Source organism: Camelina sativa, chromosome 5 (genome assembly GCF_030686135.1).
Source record: "Camelina sativa cultivar CO46 ecotype springtype chromosome 5, ASM3068613v1".
NCBI lineage: Eukaryota > Viridiplantae > Streptophyta > Magnoliopsida > Brassicales > Brassicaceae > Camelina > Camelina sativa.
Window position 1 is genome coordinate 35,697,791 of NC_141884.1, and position 18,454 is coordinate 35,716,244.

The following is an 18,454-nucleotide window of genomic DNA, read 5'->3' on the forward strand; positions in this document are numbered from 1 at the left end:
AAAAAAGCTGAAGATTCACTTTATATAGGTCGAGTATTTGAGAGCAAGGGAGCTCTACGACAAGCGCTGTGTGTGTATGCCATGAAAAGGATATTTAAATTCAGAATTGGGAAGTCTGACAAAGGTAGAGTTATTGCATCATGCGTGGACAAGAACTGCGGGTGGCGAGTATATGCAACCAACCACCCGAATTCTTTGGATGTGGAAATATGGGGATAAAGCGACAGCAAGGATTTTGTCTGAATTAATACAAGCAAAATTTGCAAACGGGAAGAGAGGTCCACGAGCGTGTGATCTACCTGAGATGGTGCTGGCAGAGCAAAAGGTAACAATTTCCTATATGAAAGCATGGAACACAAAGGAATTGGCCATGAATGCTGCCCGAGGTAACGAAGAAGAAGGTTATCGTTTTTTGGCAACGTATCTGCATTTGGTAGAGTCGACGAATCCAGGGACGATCCACGATATTAAGACATCAGTTGATAAAAAAGGGAATACTAAGTTTAAATACTTATTTTTTGCGTTTGGTGCCTCCATCAGTGGGTTTCAGTATTTGACAAAAGTTATTGTAATCGATGGTACAACTATGAAAGGTAAATACAAAGGATGTCTTGTTGCGGCCAGTGGCCAAGATGGGAATATGCAGATATTCCCACTCGCTTTTGGAGTAGTCGAAGTAGAGAATGACAGTGGTTGGGTATGGTTTTTTAAACATTTACAAAAATTTGTCCCCGATGAAGAAGATTTGGTTTTTGTGTCAGACAGGCATGCATCCATTTACTCAGCACTCGGCAAGGTATATCCACTGGCGCACCATGTCGCAAGTTCAGCCCACCTATTTAGGAATGTGAAGCATAAATTCCACTGTGGTGGTCTTGCTAAGATGGGTTCAAAAGCTGCGAGAGCCTACACAATCGGTGATTTCGAGTACTGGTGGAAAGAAAGAGAGGATCGCAAGTCAGCTTGTGCGGCTTATCTTAGAGACATTGGTCTATTGCATTGGACACTATCACACTTCTCTGGTAATCGGTACAATGTAATGAGTAGCAACATCTCTGAGTCCCTAAAGGCAGCAATGGTTAGGGCGGTGGATTATCCTATCGTGTCGATGGTAGAATTTATTAGGGCTATGTTGATGCAGTGGTTTCACTGTAGGAGGACAAAAGCTTGTCAAACGAAAACCAAATGTACACCAGAAATAGAGGACATGTTGATAGACCACTTAGAAGAATCGGTGGATTGTGCTGTCTTTTCTGCCAGTGAATGGATATACCAAGTTAACGATGGAATTGGGTGTACATTCACTGTCGATTTGGAGAATAAAACATGTACGTGCAGGGTGTTTGACATCCTCAAGATCCCCTGTTGCCACGCTTTGGCAGCCTCACAAGTGCAGGGAGTAGATAAGTACTCACTGGTCAATGCTAGTTACTTTGTTGGTCCTTGGTTGAGTAAGTACAAGGGTATAATCATGCCAGTCCCAAATGAGAAAGACACTGACATCCTAGAAACATGTACAGAGGTTGATGTGAACCCACCAAACACAAAGCGAGCTGGTGGTAGACCACGTAAAAGAAGGATCCCATCTTAGGGCGAAGTACACCACTTAAGATGCTAGGACTTACATGTTGGCGTTTAAATTTGGTGTTTAAATTTTCAATATAGACAGTTGACATGTTATTTTCCCATGGCAGGGAAAGCAGAAAGGGAAGCAGAAGAAAATTAGCAAGTGTGGACGATGTTTCATAGTCGGTCACAACAGGACGACATGCTCCACTTTAATTTGATAGGGTTTAGTTGATGGTTTGATAGGGTGAATTAGAATGTATTTTAGGGTGTTTTTTGGTAATGTTACTGTTGGTAATGTTACATTCTACACAGATGTGTGTTATTTGGTAATGTTAGTATCTGGTGGACAATTTATTATGACTCTTATTATACCACCAATCTTGTGATGGACAACTTATTATGACTATAATTTGTCTACTATTCGTATGGTGGACAAATTATTATGACTCTAATTAGTCTACCAAACCTGTGATGGACAACTTATTGGTATTTTCATTTGTCTACTATTCGTATGGTGGACAACTTTTTAGTATATCCATTTCTCTACTATTACTTTAATTGACTATTTATTGGTATATTCAGTTGTCTATAGTGATGGACTATTTATTGGTATTATGAAGTCCACCACCATTGTGATGAACGATTTATTTGTAAATTAAGAAGTCCACCCGTATATTGAGTTACGATTTTCATATTAATATATAATTATGTTAGAAGACGAAATTATATTAGAAGACGAAATTATACAAAGAGGCGGACAAGACGAAAGTTGTCTACCACTTAAAAACTGTAATAAGATGGACAACTCCCGATAATGGAGAACATATGGTACGTAGTTTCTTATGATGGACAAAAAACGCTACAATTCGCACTTTAGACTACTTGAACGCATAATAAACAGTGGCTACCAAGAGAAAGAGGAGAAACCCAATGGCGACCCCTAGAAGAACATGAAACGTACTGTTTCTTCCTACGGCTAAACCGGAATAGTTAGACCCTTGGTTTTCATTGGTCCTCCTAACTTCATCGAGTAGCTCTGTGTAGCCATCAACAGTGAGACGGATTTGATGCCTCAATTCCCTCATTTCTTGACCCAAGAATTTGACTTCAGCCCACATCCTCGATGGTTCGATGGTCTCGCCATTAGGTCCTAGAGTGAGGTAAGAAATGTGGTCCTCCAGTTGATTAATTTTCATGTGAAGGTCGTGAATTTCGTCTATCACGGCTTTTTCCCAGGACTTGACAAGATGAAGGCCACCGTCCTATGCATGATAAAAAAGAATTTGTTGGGACAAATTATTAGATCCAGATCTAGATCTAGTATTAGATCTACTTTTTATAAAATAATGATTGAGACTTACGTTGTAAGTTTCGCATTTGTAGAATAAGCGGCTGTGGCCATGCTCGATCTCTGGTTCTAGATACATGGCACCGCCACAATTACACTTTTTAGGGATCCCGAATTTTCCGCTACGGCGGTCGTAGGAATTGATTGACGTGGCTGATGAGGCAGATGAGGATGAAGGTTGCTTGTAGCTATAACGCCCCATTCTCGGGAAAACTTTTCTGTTGTTGTTTCTCTTCGATTTCGGCTAGAAGAAGAGAGGTTAGGTTAGAAAAGGTTGATGGCTAGTGCTTTTAACCAACAATATAAATAAAAAAAATTAAAAGGATCACTATTAACCACTACTGACAACACGCAAAGTTTGTATAGACTTTTGATTTAGGCAACAGTTCAAACAAGTGGGCTTCGTGGAGCCCATATTAAATTATAAATTACGTAAACAATAGAAATGTTGAATCGATGGACCATGTCACAATGTCAATTCGGTTAAAGTAGACAATAAAACAAAAATTAAAAACTTAAAGGACAACATTACAGAAATTCAACATCACAGAAATTAAAGGACAACATTGACTATGGGATTAGGAACAGTTGTTTAAACCTCCGACATTGCCACCAAGTGTAGCATGGGGGACACCTGTTAGACGGTGAGCAACTATCGCAAACGTCAGATACGGATGGTATTTTCCTCTCGAACTTTAGGAGTGCTCTAGGTCGACTCTGCTTATTATGTCCATCAACCGCGATCATATCATAAAAAACCATTTGGGCGACGACATATATGGCAAGCTCATCAGAAAATGAACTCCGAAACTTTGTCATGAGGGAAATACCCTCATCGATCTCGCCAACGCATAACATCAAAAGCGTTAGTGTAAAGGTCATGGAGGACGATGGCTTCTCGGTATTTCCCAAATATTACTATAAATCTAAGAGTTTTCTAACAAATCTACCACATTCAAAAACCTTTCTTGTGGCTTCTACCACATTTAATAACTTCTTTCACACAATACCACATGCCAAAAGAGAAAGACATAAATAACCTTCTGATATTTGATGCATTTTTTTTATTTTTTACTTTAAATGAGACAGCTTCCTTTTTTATTATTTTGTTTGTCCTCACATCCTCCATCGAATCTCGTTAAAATTTTGGCTGCCTTGAATTGAGAATTTGGATAAAAATCAGCAGTGAAATGTGGAGACAATTTAATAACATCTCATCTCTTGTTTTTTTGTCCAGCTTTATTGGTGCGAGGCTGAGAGATCCGATCCTTTTGGTGTGAGGCTGAAAGATCAAACCGGTATATCAAGAGTCTTTCCGCAACTCTTGTGCAACCTTTCATTCCACCATCCTTATTCTTAAGGCTTCTTTGTCTTTAGAATCAAGGTGTATCTATCTACCAACTCAAAGGTGCCGAATCCTTGGGAGGTTCATATCAAGTGGTATCAGAGCACACCTTTAAGTTTGGTAATCTATCAATCTATCATCTTCTAATCTTTTCATCTTCTTTCTTTTCTATCTTTTCATCTTCTTTCTATCTTTCATCTTCTTCTTTTTCATCTTCTTTCTATCTTTTCATTTTCTTTCTTTTCTTCTTTATCTTTATTTATTTAATTTTGTATCCAGTCCAAAAAAAAAAAAGAGAGAAAAAAAAAAACCCGTTCTGATCAAAAAAAAAAGAACCCATTCTATTTTGTTCTATTTCGTTCTAACTTTTCAAAATTATTTGTTTCCAATTCTTTTCTTGTCCATTTTGGGATTTCATTGAGTTGTATCTGTTTTGGGTGCTTTGGAAAACACATTGGGTTTGATTGCTTTCTGTTCTATTAGAACCTTTGAGAGTCACTTGAACACACTTTGAGAGTTGAGAGTAAACACTTCTGAGCAAAACACTTGAGAGTAAACACTTCTGAGCAAAACACTTGAGAGTAAACACTTGTGAGGAACTTTTACTTTTAACGAGTTTGTTCATTTTGCAGGTTCATTTAATATGGCTGACGGAGAAAGTAGTAACCATGAGGAGGATGAACCCGGGAGACTTCGAAATGTCCAGATGGAAGCTTTGTTGGGAGAGATGCGACGAATGATGAGGGTTGAGATGAATGCAGTCTATGAGAGGTTGGACGAAGTTCAAGCAGAAGCACAACAAAGGCAACCACAAAACTTGTCTAATCAACAGAGGAGAGTAGGAGAGGAGTTAAGAATGCTGAGAGATGTAGCAGCTGAAGATTACTACAGTCGTAGTGGAAACTCATCTCAAGGAAGTCGAAGGAGACCTAGACGTATAAGAGAAGGTAGAGAAAGAAATGGTGATAACATTGGAGGGCTGAAGTTTAAAATTCCACCATTTATTGGGAAGAATGATCCATATGTCTACTTGGAGTGGGAGAAGAAGGTTGAGCAAGTTTTCAATTATCAACACTATTCTGAGATCAATAAGGTGCGAGTGGCGGCTGTTGAGTTTAGTGAGTATGCTCTTAGCTGGTGGGATCAGTTGGTGACTTCACGAAGACGTAACGGCGAATTTCCGATTGAGACTTAGGCTGAGATGAAGGCTATCATGAGGAGAAGATTTGTTCCTGGTCATTACCATCGTGATCTGCATCAAAAGCTAAGGAGACTGACTCAGGGAAGTCGAAGTGTGGAGGACTACTATCAGGAGATGGAGATTATTTTGATAAGAGCTGATGTGGTTGAGGACAGAGAAGCTACTATGGCTAGATTCATGAGTGGGTTGAACAGAGATGTCCAAGATAGGCTTGAGATGGAGCATTATGTGGAGATTGAGGAGATGTTACACAAAGCAATTTTGGTGGAAAAGCAACTTAAGAGAAGAAGTTCTACGCGGATAACTTATGGTGCTAGTTCATCTAACCCAAAACCAAGTTACCAGAAGGGAGAAAAGTCAGTTGCTCTACCAAAGGATGAAGCAAAGCCATTTGTTGCCAATCAAGTTGCCAAGGACAAAGCTGAGGCTACCAGAACCCAAGCTCGAGATGTGACATGTTATAAGAGAGGACACTATGCGCATGAATGTTCCAATAGAAGAGCCATGATTCTCTTAGAGAATGGAGAGATGGAATCAGAAAATGAAGAGGTGGTTTCTGATTCACTAGAAGAACTTGAAGAAATTCCAGCAAAAGGCGAGATATTGGTGGCAAGGAGATCACTCAGTGTTCAAACTGCGATTGTGGAACATGAGCAAAGGGCGAATCTATTTCATACAAGATGCCATGTCCGAGATAAGGTGTGTTGTCTCATAATTGATGGCGGGAGTTGTACTAATGTGGCGAGTGAAACAATGGTTAAGAAGCTTGGGCTAACTAGGGAGAAACATCCTAGACCATATAAGCTGCAGTGGCTTAATGATGATGGTGAGATGGAGGTTAGTATCCAGGTAAAGGTTCCTATTGTCATTGGGAAGTATGAGGATGAGGTTTTGTGTGATGTTTTACCTATGGAGGCAAGTCATATTCTTTTGGGAAGACCATGGCAATCTGACCGGAGAACTAGCCATGATGGTTTCACCAACCGTTATTCTTTTGAGTTCAAAGGCAAGAAGATCATCTTGGTCCCGTTGACACCTCATGAAGTCTATCAAGATCAGTTGATTCTCAAGCAAAGGAGAGAAACAAACACCATGAGCGACCCCACAAACACAATTCACCAAAAAGAGAGCGAGAGTTTGAGAAAAACCAAGTCAAAGGCCTGTGAGAGTAAACCCGTGAGGCATTCAAATTTCTTTGTGAGAAAAGGAGAGGTTAAAAGAGCTTTATTTTCAAAACAACCTTTGATTATGTTTGTTTACAAAGAAACTCTCATGAGTTTTTCTGACCTTGCACCGGTGTTACCGAGTGAGATAACCTTTCTGTTGCAGGATTTTGAGGATGTATTCCTGGAGGACAATCCGAAAGGTTTACCACCTATCCGTGGTATTGAACACCAAATAGACTTTGTTCCTGGTGCATCACTTCCAAACCAACCAGCTTATAGGACTAATCCCGTGGAGACCTTGGAGTTGCAAAGACAAGTTAATGAGCTCATGGAGAAGGGACATATCAGAGAGAGCATGAGCCCATGTGCGGTCCTAGTCCTACTTGTGCCCAAAAAGGATGGAAGTTGGCGCATGTGTGTTGATTGCAGAGCTATCAACAACATCACGGTAAAGTATCGACATCCTATTCCTAGGCTTGATGATATGCTTGAAAAACTGCATGGTTCTTGTGTCTTTTCTAAGATAGATCTCAAAAGTGGATATCACCAAATATGCATGAAAGAGGGTGATGAATGGAAAACTGCTTTCAAAACTAAGCATGGGTTGTATGAATGGTTGGTTATGCCTTTTGGGCTAACAAATGCACCCAGCACTTTTATGAGGTTAATGAACCATGTTTTGAGAAAATTCATTGGAATCTTTGTTGTAGTTTACTTTGATGATATCTTAGTCTATAGCAAGAATCTGGAAGAACATGTTCTGCATTTAGAAGAGGTTCTTAAAATTCTTAGAGAGGAAAAGTTGTTTGCCAATCTTAAGAAATGCACTTTTTGTACGGATAACCTTGTCTTTCTAGGTTTTGTTGTTAGTGCAGATGGCATTAAGGTTGATGAGGAGAAAGTTAAAGCTATAAGAGACTGGCCAAGTCCAAAGACTGTTGGAGAAGTGAGGAGCTTTCATGGACTAGCTGGATTCTATAGGCGCTTTGTGAAGGACTTTAGCACTATAGCTGCACCACTTACAGAAGTCATCAAGAAGGATGTTGGATTCAAATGGGAGAAAGCACAAGAAGAAGCATTCCAGTCCTTGAAAGAGAAGCTTACAAACGCCCCACTCTTAACTTTGCCTAATTTCCTTAAAACATTTGAAATTGAGTGTGATGCTTCTGGTGTAGGTATTGGAGCTGTTCTGATGCAAGACAAGAAACCCATTGCATATTTCAGTGAGAAGCTTGGAGGAGCGACCTTGAACTATCCCACATATGACAAGGAGCTATACGCATTGGTTCGAGCGCTGCAAACATGGCAACACTACCTATGGCCCAAAGAGTTTGTGATTCACACTGATCATGAGTCCCTTAAACATTTGAAGGGTCAACAAAAGGTCAACAAACAGCATGCCAGGTGGGTGGAGTTCATAGAAACATTTCCCTATGTCATCAAGTATAAACAAGGTAAGGAAAACGTTATTGCTGATGCCTTGTCCCGAAGGTATGCCCTAATCTCTACTCTTGATGTTAAACTGATGGGATTCGAACAAGTTAAAAAGATGTATGAGAAGGATCCTGACTTCAAAGATGTGTACAAAGCTTGTGAAAAGTTTGCTGCAGGCAAATACTATAGGCATGAAGGGTTCCTTTTCTATGACAATCTTTTTTGTGTGCCTAATTGTTCTCTTCGAGAATTGCTTGTTAGGGAAGCACATGGAGATGGGTCACTTTGGAATAGCAAAAACTCTTAAGGTGATGCAAGATCATTTTCATTGGCCAAACATGAAGAGAGACGTCGAAAGGATATGTGGAAGGTGTGTCACTTGCAAACAATCTAAGTCAAAGGTACAGCCCAACGGTTTCTACACTCCCTTGCCTATTCCTACTCAGCCTTGGCATGATATTTCTATGGATTTTGTGCTTGGTTTGCCTAGAACTAAGACTGGTAAAGATTCAGTTTTTGTGGTCATTGATCGATTTTCTAAAATGGCGCATTTCATACCTTGTCACAAAACTGATAATGCTTTGCATGTTGCTGAATTGTTCTTCAAAGAAATTGTTCGTTTGCATGGAGTGCCTAAGTCAATTGTTTCTGATAGGGATACAAAGTTTTTGAGTTACTTCTGGAAAACACTTTGGTCTAAACTAGGTACTAAGTTGCTATTCTCCACTACTTGTCATCCACAAACTGATGGTCAAACTGAAGTAGTTAATAGAACTTTGTCTACTCTCTTGCGAGCTTTGATCAAAAAGAACATTAAAACTTGGGAAGAATGTTTACCACATGTTGAGTTTCCATACAATCAATCAGTTCATTCTTCAACTAAGTTTTCTCCATTCCAAATTGTTTATGCCTTTAATCCTTTATCTCCATTGGATCTAACCCCTCTACCTTTGAGTGAAAGAGCTAGCTTGGATGGGAAAAAGAAAGCTGACCTTGTCAAACAGATCCATGAGAAAGCTAGAATCAACATTGAGGAAAAGACAAAGCAGTATGCAAAACAAGCTAACAAAGGAAGGCGCAAGATGGTATTCAAACCCGGAGACCAAGTGTGGGTTCACTTGAGGAAAGAACGGTTTCCAGCTGAAAGGAAGTCAAAACTCATGCCTAGAATTGATGGACCCTTTGAGATCACAAGAAAGATTAATGACAATGCTTACCAACTTGATCTTCAAGGTAAGTACAATGTGAGTTCAAGCTTCAATGTTTCTGATTTAGTTCCTTTTGTGGCAGATGATCCAGATTTGAGGTCAAATCCTTTTCAAGAGGAGGGGGATGATGTGATCATGGATGGAGCTAAGGAGGATGAGCTTGTAGCTGAGCTTGAACCTGAGGAATATGTAGCTGAGCTTGAACCTGAGGAGCTTGTAGCTGAGGAACCATTGCTTGTACCTGAAGGACCGATGACTAGAGCAAAAGCTAAGAAGCTAAGGGATGCACTTAATGGGCTTATTCAAGAGCTTATGGCCAAAGAGAGCATGGGAAAGTCTATTGGGGATGAAGTCAATCAAGTCCAGCCCAGTTTGAGCCTAATTCAAGTCCAAGAAAGCCCAAAATAATCACTTTATTTTGTGGTCAAAGAAGAGTGACGAAAATTAGAGATACATGCATCTAGAGTCACCTTGGGAAGGGAAAACACCAAGAGTTGAATCTTCATTCAACTATCTTTATTGTGTTTTAGTTTCAAGAATAATTAATACTTGGCTTTGTTACCAAGTTTTCTTTCCTTTATAAACTCATGTAAGATCAATGAAATAATATCCAACTTTTTTATCAAAACCTTTTCTTTTTGAGAGTGGTTCTCTTCTGTTCTTTGTGAACAAAACCGATTGCTTGGTGTGATTCCAACAATCAAAACCGACTACTTGGTGTGATTCCAATAGTCAAAACCCTGATCTCCTTGGTGCGAGGCTGAGAGATCCGATTCTTTTGGTGTGAGGCTGAAAGATCAAACCGGTATATCAAGAGTCTTTCCGCAACTCTTGTGCAACCATTCATTCCACCATCCTTATTATTAAGGCTTCTTTGTCTTTAGAATCAAGGTGTATCTATCTACCAACTCAAAGGTGCCGAATCCTTGGGAGGTTCATATCATTTATTCCAAAAAAAGGTCAAAACAAAACTAAATTTCCTATCCAATCTATTTATGTTCCTCTACTCCCTTTAGTTTCAATAACCATAGTTAAGTTACAGAAGCTTAGGTATTTTTACGTTGGACATAATTTAATTATTTTTCTCAATGAATTTTTTATCTTTGTCTACTAAGTTATAATAATGTTGTCCATACTTAAATATGTTTACGAAAATCCTAAAGGATACTAGTTTCTGGTCTATAGACAATAAGTATAAAAAGTTGGACACATACTCTTGTCCATGTTTACAACAATAGAAACTTGTCTACTGACATTTAACAAATTGACTTTGTCTACAAGTCTTGAAATGCAACTTGTCCACATACTTAACTTGTCTACCGAACGAAATAACTTGTAGACACTATACACACCCCATCAATAGACACGTTGACTTCATGCCTCAAATGTGGACAACTTATGTTAAGGATAATAGTAACTTGTCTACAAAATTTAACAAATGCCTAATTGTCTACATCTATTCTCAACAACCTTTTGATAAACTACTTGTAAGTCATTAACTAAAGCAAATTGTCTACTGATCTTGAGAAAACAAAGTTTATGTGGTCCGTATGAAGATCGATAGTGTTAACAAAGAACTCAAACCTTAAGTCTTAACAATGGACAACATATCATAGTCTATCATGGCCAACAAAGAACAAGTGACGCGGGGACAACAATATACAACAATACATGTTAAAATGTTGTCCTATAATTAAAATCATTTCTAGATTATAAATGTTTTTAGTTGATGGACTATTTAGACTAGACTCATAAAACTGGTGGACAAGTTGTCATCGACTTTTCGAATATTGTCTACCAATTCAATTTTGTCTACCAGTTTGAATATTGTAACAGATGACATCCCATCACAACATACCGACACTTCTCTACACAATAATTCTTTTTTATATGATATTATATTAAAAAAAAAAAGAACATAAAGACATATGATTGCACGTGGGTGTGTACCTTGAACTCAACAAATTTTAGTCTCTTTCTTACTTCTTTAATAGAAAGGTAAGTTTGTAATCTATAATATATCCAAAAGCTGTTTTATGGTAGAATAAGAAAAGTGTTTTATAATGTGGTAAAATAGAAAAGTTTTTAGCAAAATGTGGTAGTCTTGACTAAATTTCCTAAATCTAATGCCCTCTAAATACATTGACGTAGGGTTTTTTGCCCATATGGTTCGTTCAAAGAAAGGACGAAAAATAGTTTCGGTGTTGATTACCATAGGGTTCTCGTCTAGAAGGAGTATTGATGCTTCCCTTAAAACGTAATAGTTAAACGCTAGCTGCATGTCGTCGGGTCCTAAAGCAATAAGTGGACCTAGGTGCTAGAAACCTGCCTTTGCTACGAGGCTAACAATGTATATAACTATATGTTCTGGGAGTGATTGAAGGTTTAACATGGTTGAGGTCTACAATTCGAGTTCATGACTGTAAGTAGTTAATATAACATACATAGCAGAGGTTCATTTACTATCAGCACTATAAATGACAAGTTAGTTGGGAGGTTGTATGTTAGTGTGTGGGACATCTTTTAATAACTTTAAACCTAACCAAGTACTAAGGACATCTTGTAATAACTTTAAACCTAACCAAGTACTAAGGACGAAAAGGTTTCTAATTGTTATTTTTAGAACTCCTTTGGAAAAAGATCGATGTGGGGTTCCAACATAAAAACGTTCATGATGTGTTTAGTAGTTGTTAAAAGAATATAGATTTTTTTCCAATTAAGAAAAGTGTTAAAGAAAATAAGAGAAAGGGAAATTCAGACTAAAATTTTGAAAATAAAAGTTAGATGAAAAATACATTGAGTGGCCAAGAAGGGAAAGCACGAAGACAGCATAAGGGAAATTTAGACTAAGGTTTTGAAATGAAAGTTAAGCAGAAATTCATCTTACACATTCATCGGACATTGATGGCTACCAGCCACGAATGTTAAGCACAAATTCATCTTACACATCTATGGCAAATCGCATCCTCATCTCATCGACAACGTCCTCTGTCATTCCATCTAAACCCAATCCTTGGGCATGTAGCTCTATAAACTTGACCGTTAGAGGTCCACAGTGTAACATCCGTGAACCAGAATCCCGGTTTGGGATGTGCATCGATCGATGCAGTAGGAGCATCGGTCGATGCTGGCTCAATTCTCTGCGTTTTGACTTAAGTCAAACGCTGCGTTTTGGGCAAAAAGGAGAAAAGAAAACCCTTAGGGTCGTGCCTTTTGTCTCATTAGAGGTGTGTGGCCGTTTTTGAGATAAAAGAGAAGGGAGAAAGAGTTCTTGAGAGTTCTTGGTGATTTCTTGGAGATTTGGGGCGTTCCTGTAGAGATATGTAGCTGGGATCATCGTAGGAGCTTCCTAGGAGCGTGTTCTTGGTTGTTTGAGGTTCAGATTCTTCTGTGGCAAAGGTAAGTGCATGACCATGGCTTATCTAAGCTAGAGAACTCATTAATCTTCCTGTTGTGTGTTGTTAGACGTATTAGGATGTTGCTATGGACGTTAGGAAGCTTTCTTGTGGCTTGGGATCGAGTTTTGTGGTTGTAGGAACGAAGATCCGGCGAGAAGCTTCGGGGAAATCACGGTGCTCGACGTTGCGTCGATCGATGCATATCTTGCATCAGTCAATGCAAGTGCGAGGACGGCGCGTAAAACTCTAGGGTTTTCGCGTTACGTCGAGCATGCGTCGGTCGATGCAGACTGGGTATCGGTCGATGCAAGTTACACTTGCATCGGTCGATGCAGCTTCTGTGTCGATCGATGCTTCCCCATTTGGCATCGATCGATGCATGTGTGGCGTCAGTCGATGCTAAGTCCTGGTTTGTTAATGTCGTTTGTTGATTGCTGTGTGATGGTTATTGATACTCTATTGCTTGTGGGTATAGCCCAGTAGATGGGAGGATTGCCTTACTGAGTGTTTATAAAATACTCATGCATTGCAATATGTGTTTGTGGTGCAGGTAAAGGCAAAGTGTGATCGTGGAATCCAGACAATGAAGAGGAGGATGTTCTAGGGACTCGGTTTTATGTTGTCTGGCTTTGCTAGGTTGCTAAAGTTGGGTCATTAGAACATCGCTAGGTTGCTGGTTCTATGATTCCTGTTGTTTTGGTTATTGATTATGTTGGAATATGGTTATATTTTATTATTGGATTATTATTGAGTATTGGTTGGTTAATTCCGCTGTTGATCGTGTTTGTGGTTAGGTGGCTAGTGGGTATGGGACCACTAGTTGTAGTTTATTTTATTATATTATATTTATTATTTTAAAAGAAAAAAGGGTCGGTTGTTTTATTTTGGTATCAGAGCCCTTACGGTTCTAGGTTTGGGTTCACTAGATTTCTGTTGTAGATGTTTGGGATTGCATGTCTTGATTGATTATGTGAGTTAGTCAATTGTGTGTGGCATGGAGTCCTAGAACATCCTCTTCGAGCCGACTGTGTGATTCCACGGTGAGTTTATGTTTCTGTGCTATAATAGAAATTGTTTGCTTAGCCTTCTGTTCATGGTAGTGCAGATGGTTAGAGAGGATGCTGTGGCTGGTCGAGGTCATAGACGTGGACGTGGTCGTGGACGCGGACGTGGTCGTGGTAGGGGCAGAGTCCCAGTGGTTAGTGAGACCGAGGACCAGAGTGTGACAGCTGAGGGTGTTGGCGAGTCGCAGGGTGTTCCGGGGGATTCCGGGAGTGTGACAGGAGGGGGCGGTGTTGATGCTCCAGTGGCCGGTGATGCTAGGGTTCCGGGTGTGGGAGTCCCAGCGGGTGGAGTCCCTGGTACCGACTTTGCGGCTATGCTAGCACAGGTGTTGGAGCGGTTACCACCAGTGATACCGGCTCGGACTCAGGTAGTGCCACCAGTGGTGGCGGAGGAGCGGCAGCCAGTGGTTGCGGATGTGGGAGAGCATGGACGTTATTTGGCTATGCTCAAGGAGATGAAGGGTCTGTTCACTGAGAGGTTTTTGGGTGGTACAGATCCTACTGTTGCGGATGCATGGAGGATGAGTGTGGAACGTAACTTCCATACTCTGAGATGTCCTGTGGAGTTTTGGGTGGACATAGGGGTCTACTTTTTGGGTGGTGATACTGAGTTGTGGTGGAGATCAGTGGTTGCTAGGGGGGTGCAGAGGGAGATGACTTGGGCTGACTTCGTCTTGGAGTTCAACCGAAAGTATTTTCCTAGCGAGGCATTAGACCGGTTGGAGGTGCAGTTCCTTCAGATATCTCAGGGGACGCGGTCAGTGCGGGAGCTGGACTTGGAATTCAGTCGACTTCTATGCTATGGGGATTGGGCTATGGAGTCTGAGGAGGCTCAGATCAGGAGGTTTTTGAGGGCTATACGTGATGACTTGAGAGTTCACTGTAGACAGAGGAGTTATGCTATGCGTGCAGAGCTGGTTGAGACTGCAGCAGAGATTGAGGAGGATATCCGGGCACAGTCAGTGGCGGTAGCTCCAGCAGTTCAGCCTAGTAAGGCTCAGCAGCAGGGTGGTTCTAGCAGGAGCGGTAGGCATGCTCAGGGAACCAAGAGGAAGTGGGAGGCTACGCAGAAGTCGACTGGTGCGGGTTGCTTCGGTTGTGGGAGCAAGGATCACAGGGTTGCTAGTTGTCCCAAGAGGAGTGTTCCGACGACAGGACCTCGAGTATGTTATCATTGTAGGGAGACAGGGCACATCAGGCCTTTTTGTCCCAAGTTGCAGCGGACAGCAGTGGCAGCGTTGCAGCAGGTGCAGCCTGGAGGTCAGCAGGTGGCACGGATTGAGCAGGGGCCTCGGGTTTACACGACAGCAGAGACTGGTGGAACCAGTGCCGGGGCAATCATAGGTATAATTTCTGGTACTTAATCTTTGTGAATTTAGTAGGGTCAGATTTTATGTTTTCCTGTGATAAAGTGTTAGGTTCTCAACACATGAGGTTTGTGTAGGGACCTTGTTGGTGGGCGGGTTTAAGTCCCATGTTATGTTTGATTCTGGAGCTTCGCATAGCTTCATTACTCCAGAGTGTGCAGAGTGTGCGGGGATCAGCAGGGATCCTGGAGAGCGTGCAGGAGTTGTCAGAGTTGCGGGAGGCGAGTTCCTGAGAGTGATTGGATGGGCTAGAGGAATTGATATTCAGATCGTAGGGGAGTCGTGGCCAGCGGATTTGCTTATCAGTCCAGTGGAGCTATATGATGTTATTCTCGGGATAGATTGGTTGCATCGGCATAGGGTGCATTTGGATTGCCATCGGGTAGAGTGGAGTTTGAGCGTTCAGGAGGGAAGTTGGTTTTTTAGGGTATTAGACCGACTTCAGGGAGTCTCGTGATCTCAGCCATTCAGGCTGGGAAGATGATCGAGAAGGGCCGTGAGGCGTATTTGGTTACTATATCTATGCCAGAGTCAGTGGGGAAGTCTACGGTGAGCGGTATCCCGGTAGTGGAGGAGTTTGAGGATGTGTTTCAGTCTTTGCAGGGATTACCACCATCTCGGTTGGATCCTTTTACCATTGAACTGGAACCAGGGACGATGCCGTTATCCAAGGCTCCTTACAGGATGGCTCCAGCAGAGATGGCAGAGCTGAAGAAGCAGCTAGAGGATTTATTGAGTAAGGGATTCATCTGTCCTAGTGTATCACAGTGGGGAGCGCCGGTGTTGTTTGTGAAGAAGAAGGATGGGAGTTTCAGGTTGTGCATTGATTATCGGGGTTTTAACCGGGTCACTGTGAAGAACAAGTACCCTCTTCCTAGGATCGATGAGTTGTTGGATCAGTTGAGGGGTGCTACTTGGTTCTCTAAGGTAGATCTGGCGTCAGGTTATCATCAGATACCGATAGATGAGGCAGATGTGAGGAAGACTGCTTTCAGGACGAGGTATGGGCATTATGAGTTTGTGGTGATGCCTTTCGGGTTGACTAACGCACCAGCAGCGTTTATGAGATTGATGAACAGTGTGTTTCAGGAGTTTCTGGATGTATCTGTCATCATTTTCATCGACGACATTCTGGTTTATTCTAAGAGTCCTGAAGAGCATGCAGTGCATTTGAGGATGGTTATGGAGAAGCTGCGGGAGCAGAAGTTGTTTGCCAAGTTGAGCAAGTGTAGTTTTTGGCAGCGTGAGATGGGCTTTCTAGGTCACATTGTTTCTGCAGAGGGGTTTCTGTAGATCCAGAAAAGATTCAGGCTATCAGAGATTGGCCTAGACCGCAGAATGCCACAGAGATCAGAAGTTTCCTTGGATTGGCAGGTTACTACAGGAGATTTGTGCAGGGATTTGCAAGCAGAGCACGTCCTATGACTAAGTTGACAAGGAAGGATGTTCCTTTTGTCTGGTCAGAAGAGTGTGAGGAAGGCTTTGCAAGCCTGAAGGAGATGTTGACTACTGCGCCAGTGTTGGCTTTGCCTGAGAAGGGAGAACCCTATGTGGTTTATACAGATGCATCTAGAGTTGGTTTGGGGTGTGTTCTGATGCAGCATGGGAAGGTGGTTGCCTATGCATCGCGGTAGTTGCGGGTGCATGAAGGCGACTATCCTACTCATGATTTGGAGATGGGTGCTGTAGTTTTTGCCCTGAAGATTTGGAGATCTTATCTTTATGGTGCAAAGGTACAGGTGTTCACAGATCATAAGAGCCTGAAGTATATATTCACTCAACCTGAGTTGAATTTGAGACAGAGGTGGTGGATGGAGCTTGTGACGGATTATGATTTGGAGATAGCCTATCATCCTGGTAAGGCTAACACGGTTGCAGATGCTCTGAGTCGGAAGAGGGTAGCTTTGGCTCAGGAGCAGGAGATGGAGTCTTTGGTAGGGGAGATCAGTGCTTTGAGCTTGTGTGCTGTTTCACAGGAACCGTTGGGTTTGGAAGCAGTAGATAGAGCAGATCTTCTGAGTAGGGTGCGGTTGGCTCAGGAGAAGGATTTGGGGCTGGTGAATGCCTCTAAGGATGTGGATTCAGAGTATCAGGTCTCAGATAATGGTACTATCTTGGTGCACGGTCGGGTTTGTGTGCCCAAGGATAAGGTGTTGAGGCAGGAGATTCTGAGAGAGGCTCATGCGAGCAAGTTATCTATTCATCCAGGAGCGACTAAGATGTACCGTGATCTCAAGAGGTACTATCATTGGGTCGGGATGAAGAAGGATGTAACTAGTTGGGTTTCGAGGTGTGATGTGTGTCAGCTAGTGAAGGCTGAGCATCAGGTTCCTGGCGGGTTACTGAAGAGTCTACCCATTCCTAAGTGGAAGTGGGATATGATCACTATGGATTTTGTGGTAGGATTGCCAGTGTCACGGACCTTTGATGCTATTTGGGTCATTGTGGACCGGTTGACTAAGTCAGCACATTTTCTGGCCATTAAGAAGACTGATGGAGCAGCGGTCTTGGCTAAGAAGTATGTGAGGGAGATAGTCAGATTGCATGGGGTGCCAGCGAGCATTGTGTCTGACAGAGATTCTAAGTTCACTTCGGTGTTCTGGAGAGCATTTCAGGCAGAGATGGGCACTAAGGTGCATATGAGTACAGCTTATCATCCCCAGACAGATGGACATGCTGAGGATGTGTGTGTTGGATTGGGGTGGCCATTGGGCAGATCATCTGAACCTGGTAGAGTTTGCTTACAACAACAGTTATCAGGCGAGTATTAAGATGGCTCATTATGAGGCTTTGTATGGGAGGCCATATCGTACACCATTATGCTGGACTCAGGTGGGGGAGAGGAGCATGTTTGGTGCTAGTTTTGTTCAGGAGACCTCGGAGAAGATTCGGGTTCTCAAGCTAAACATGAAGGAGGCTCAAGATAGACAGAGGAGTTATGCTGATAGGAAGAGGAGAGATCTTGAGTTTCAGGTAGGAGACAGAGTGTACCTCAAGATGGCCATGTTGCGGGGTCCGAACAGGTCATTGTCAGAGACTAAGCTGAGTCCAAGGTATATGGGTCCATTCAGAGTGATTGAGCGGGTTGGACCAGTAGCATATAGATTGGAGTTACCTGAGGTGATGCGTGCATTCCATAAGGTTTTCCATGTGTCTATGTTGCGGAAGTGTCTCCGTGAGGGTGAGCAGGTGTTGGCTAAGATTCCTAAGGATCTTCAGCCTAACATGACATTGGAGGCGAGACCAGTGAGGGTTCTCGGGAGGAGGATCAAGGAACTTCAGAAAGAGAAGATTCCTTTGATGAGAGTCCTGTAAAACTGTGATGGTGTTGAGGAGCAGACTTGGGAGCCTGAG

General features: G+C 41.9%; 1 protein-coding gene and 2 pseudogenes across 1 annotated transcript; all 3 read left to right on the plus strand.

Moving 5' to 3' along the window:
* The first annotated feature begins 304 nt into the window (after positions 1-304).
* Positions 305-843, plus strand: LOC104789691 (uncharacterized). The gene is made up of 2 exons (XM_087512719.1): positions 305-697; positions 766-843. Exons 1-2 carry the CDS (start codon positions 305-307, stop codon positions 841-843), a joined length of 471 nt encoding a protein of 156 aa, XP_087368845.1.
* A 190-nt stretch (positions 844-1,033) lies between these two features.
* Positions 1,034-1,787, plus strand: LOC147944786 (uncharacterized; annotated as a pseudogene).
* Positions 1,788-5,463: 3,676 nt separating this feature from the next.
* LOC147944787 (uncharacterized) lies at positions 5,464-11,532 on the plus strand (annotated as a pseudogene).
* The last annotated feature ends 6,922 nt before the right edge of the window (positions 11,533-18,454 follow it).

Bases quoted from the DNA above. Each gene is read 5' to 3' on its own strand.
- LOC104789691 (XM_087512719.1), top strand. From the start codon at position 305: ATGGTGCTGGCAGAGCAAAAGGTAACAATTTCCTATATGAAAGCATGG. The intron at 698-765 runs GTATGGTTTTTT...TGTGTCAGACAG, and splicing joins TAGAGAATGACAGTGGTTGG to GCATGCATCCATTTACTCAG.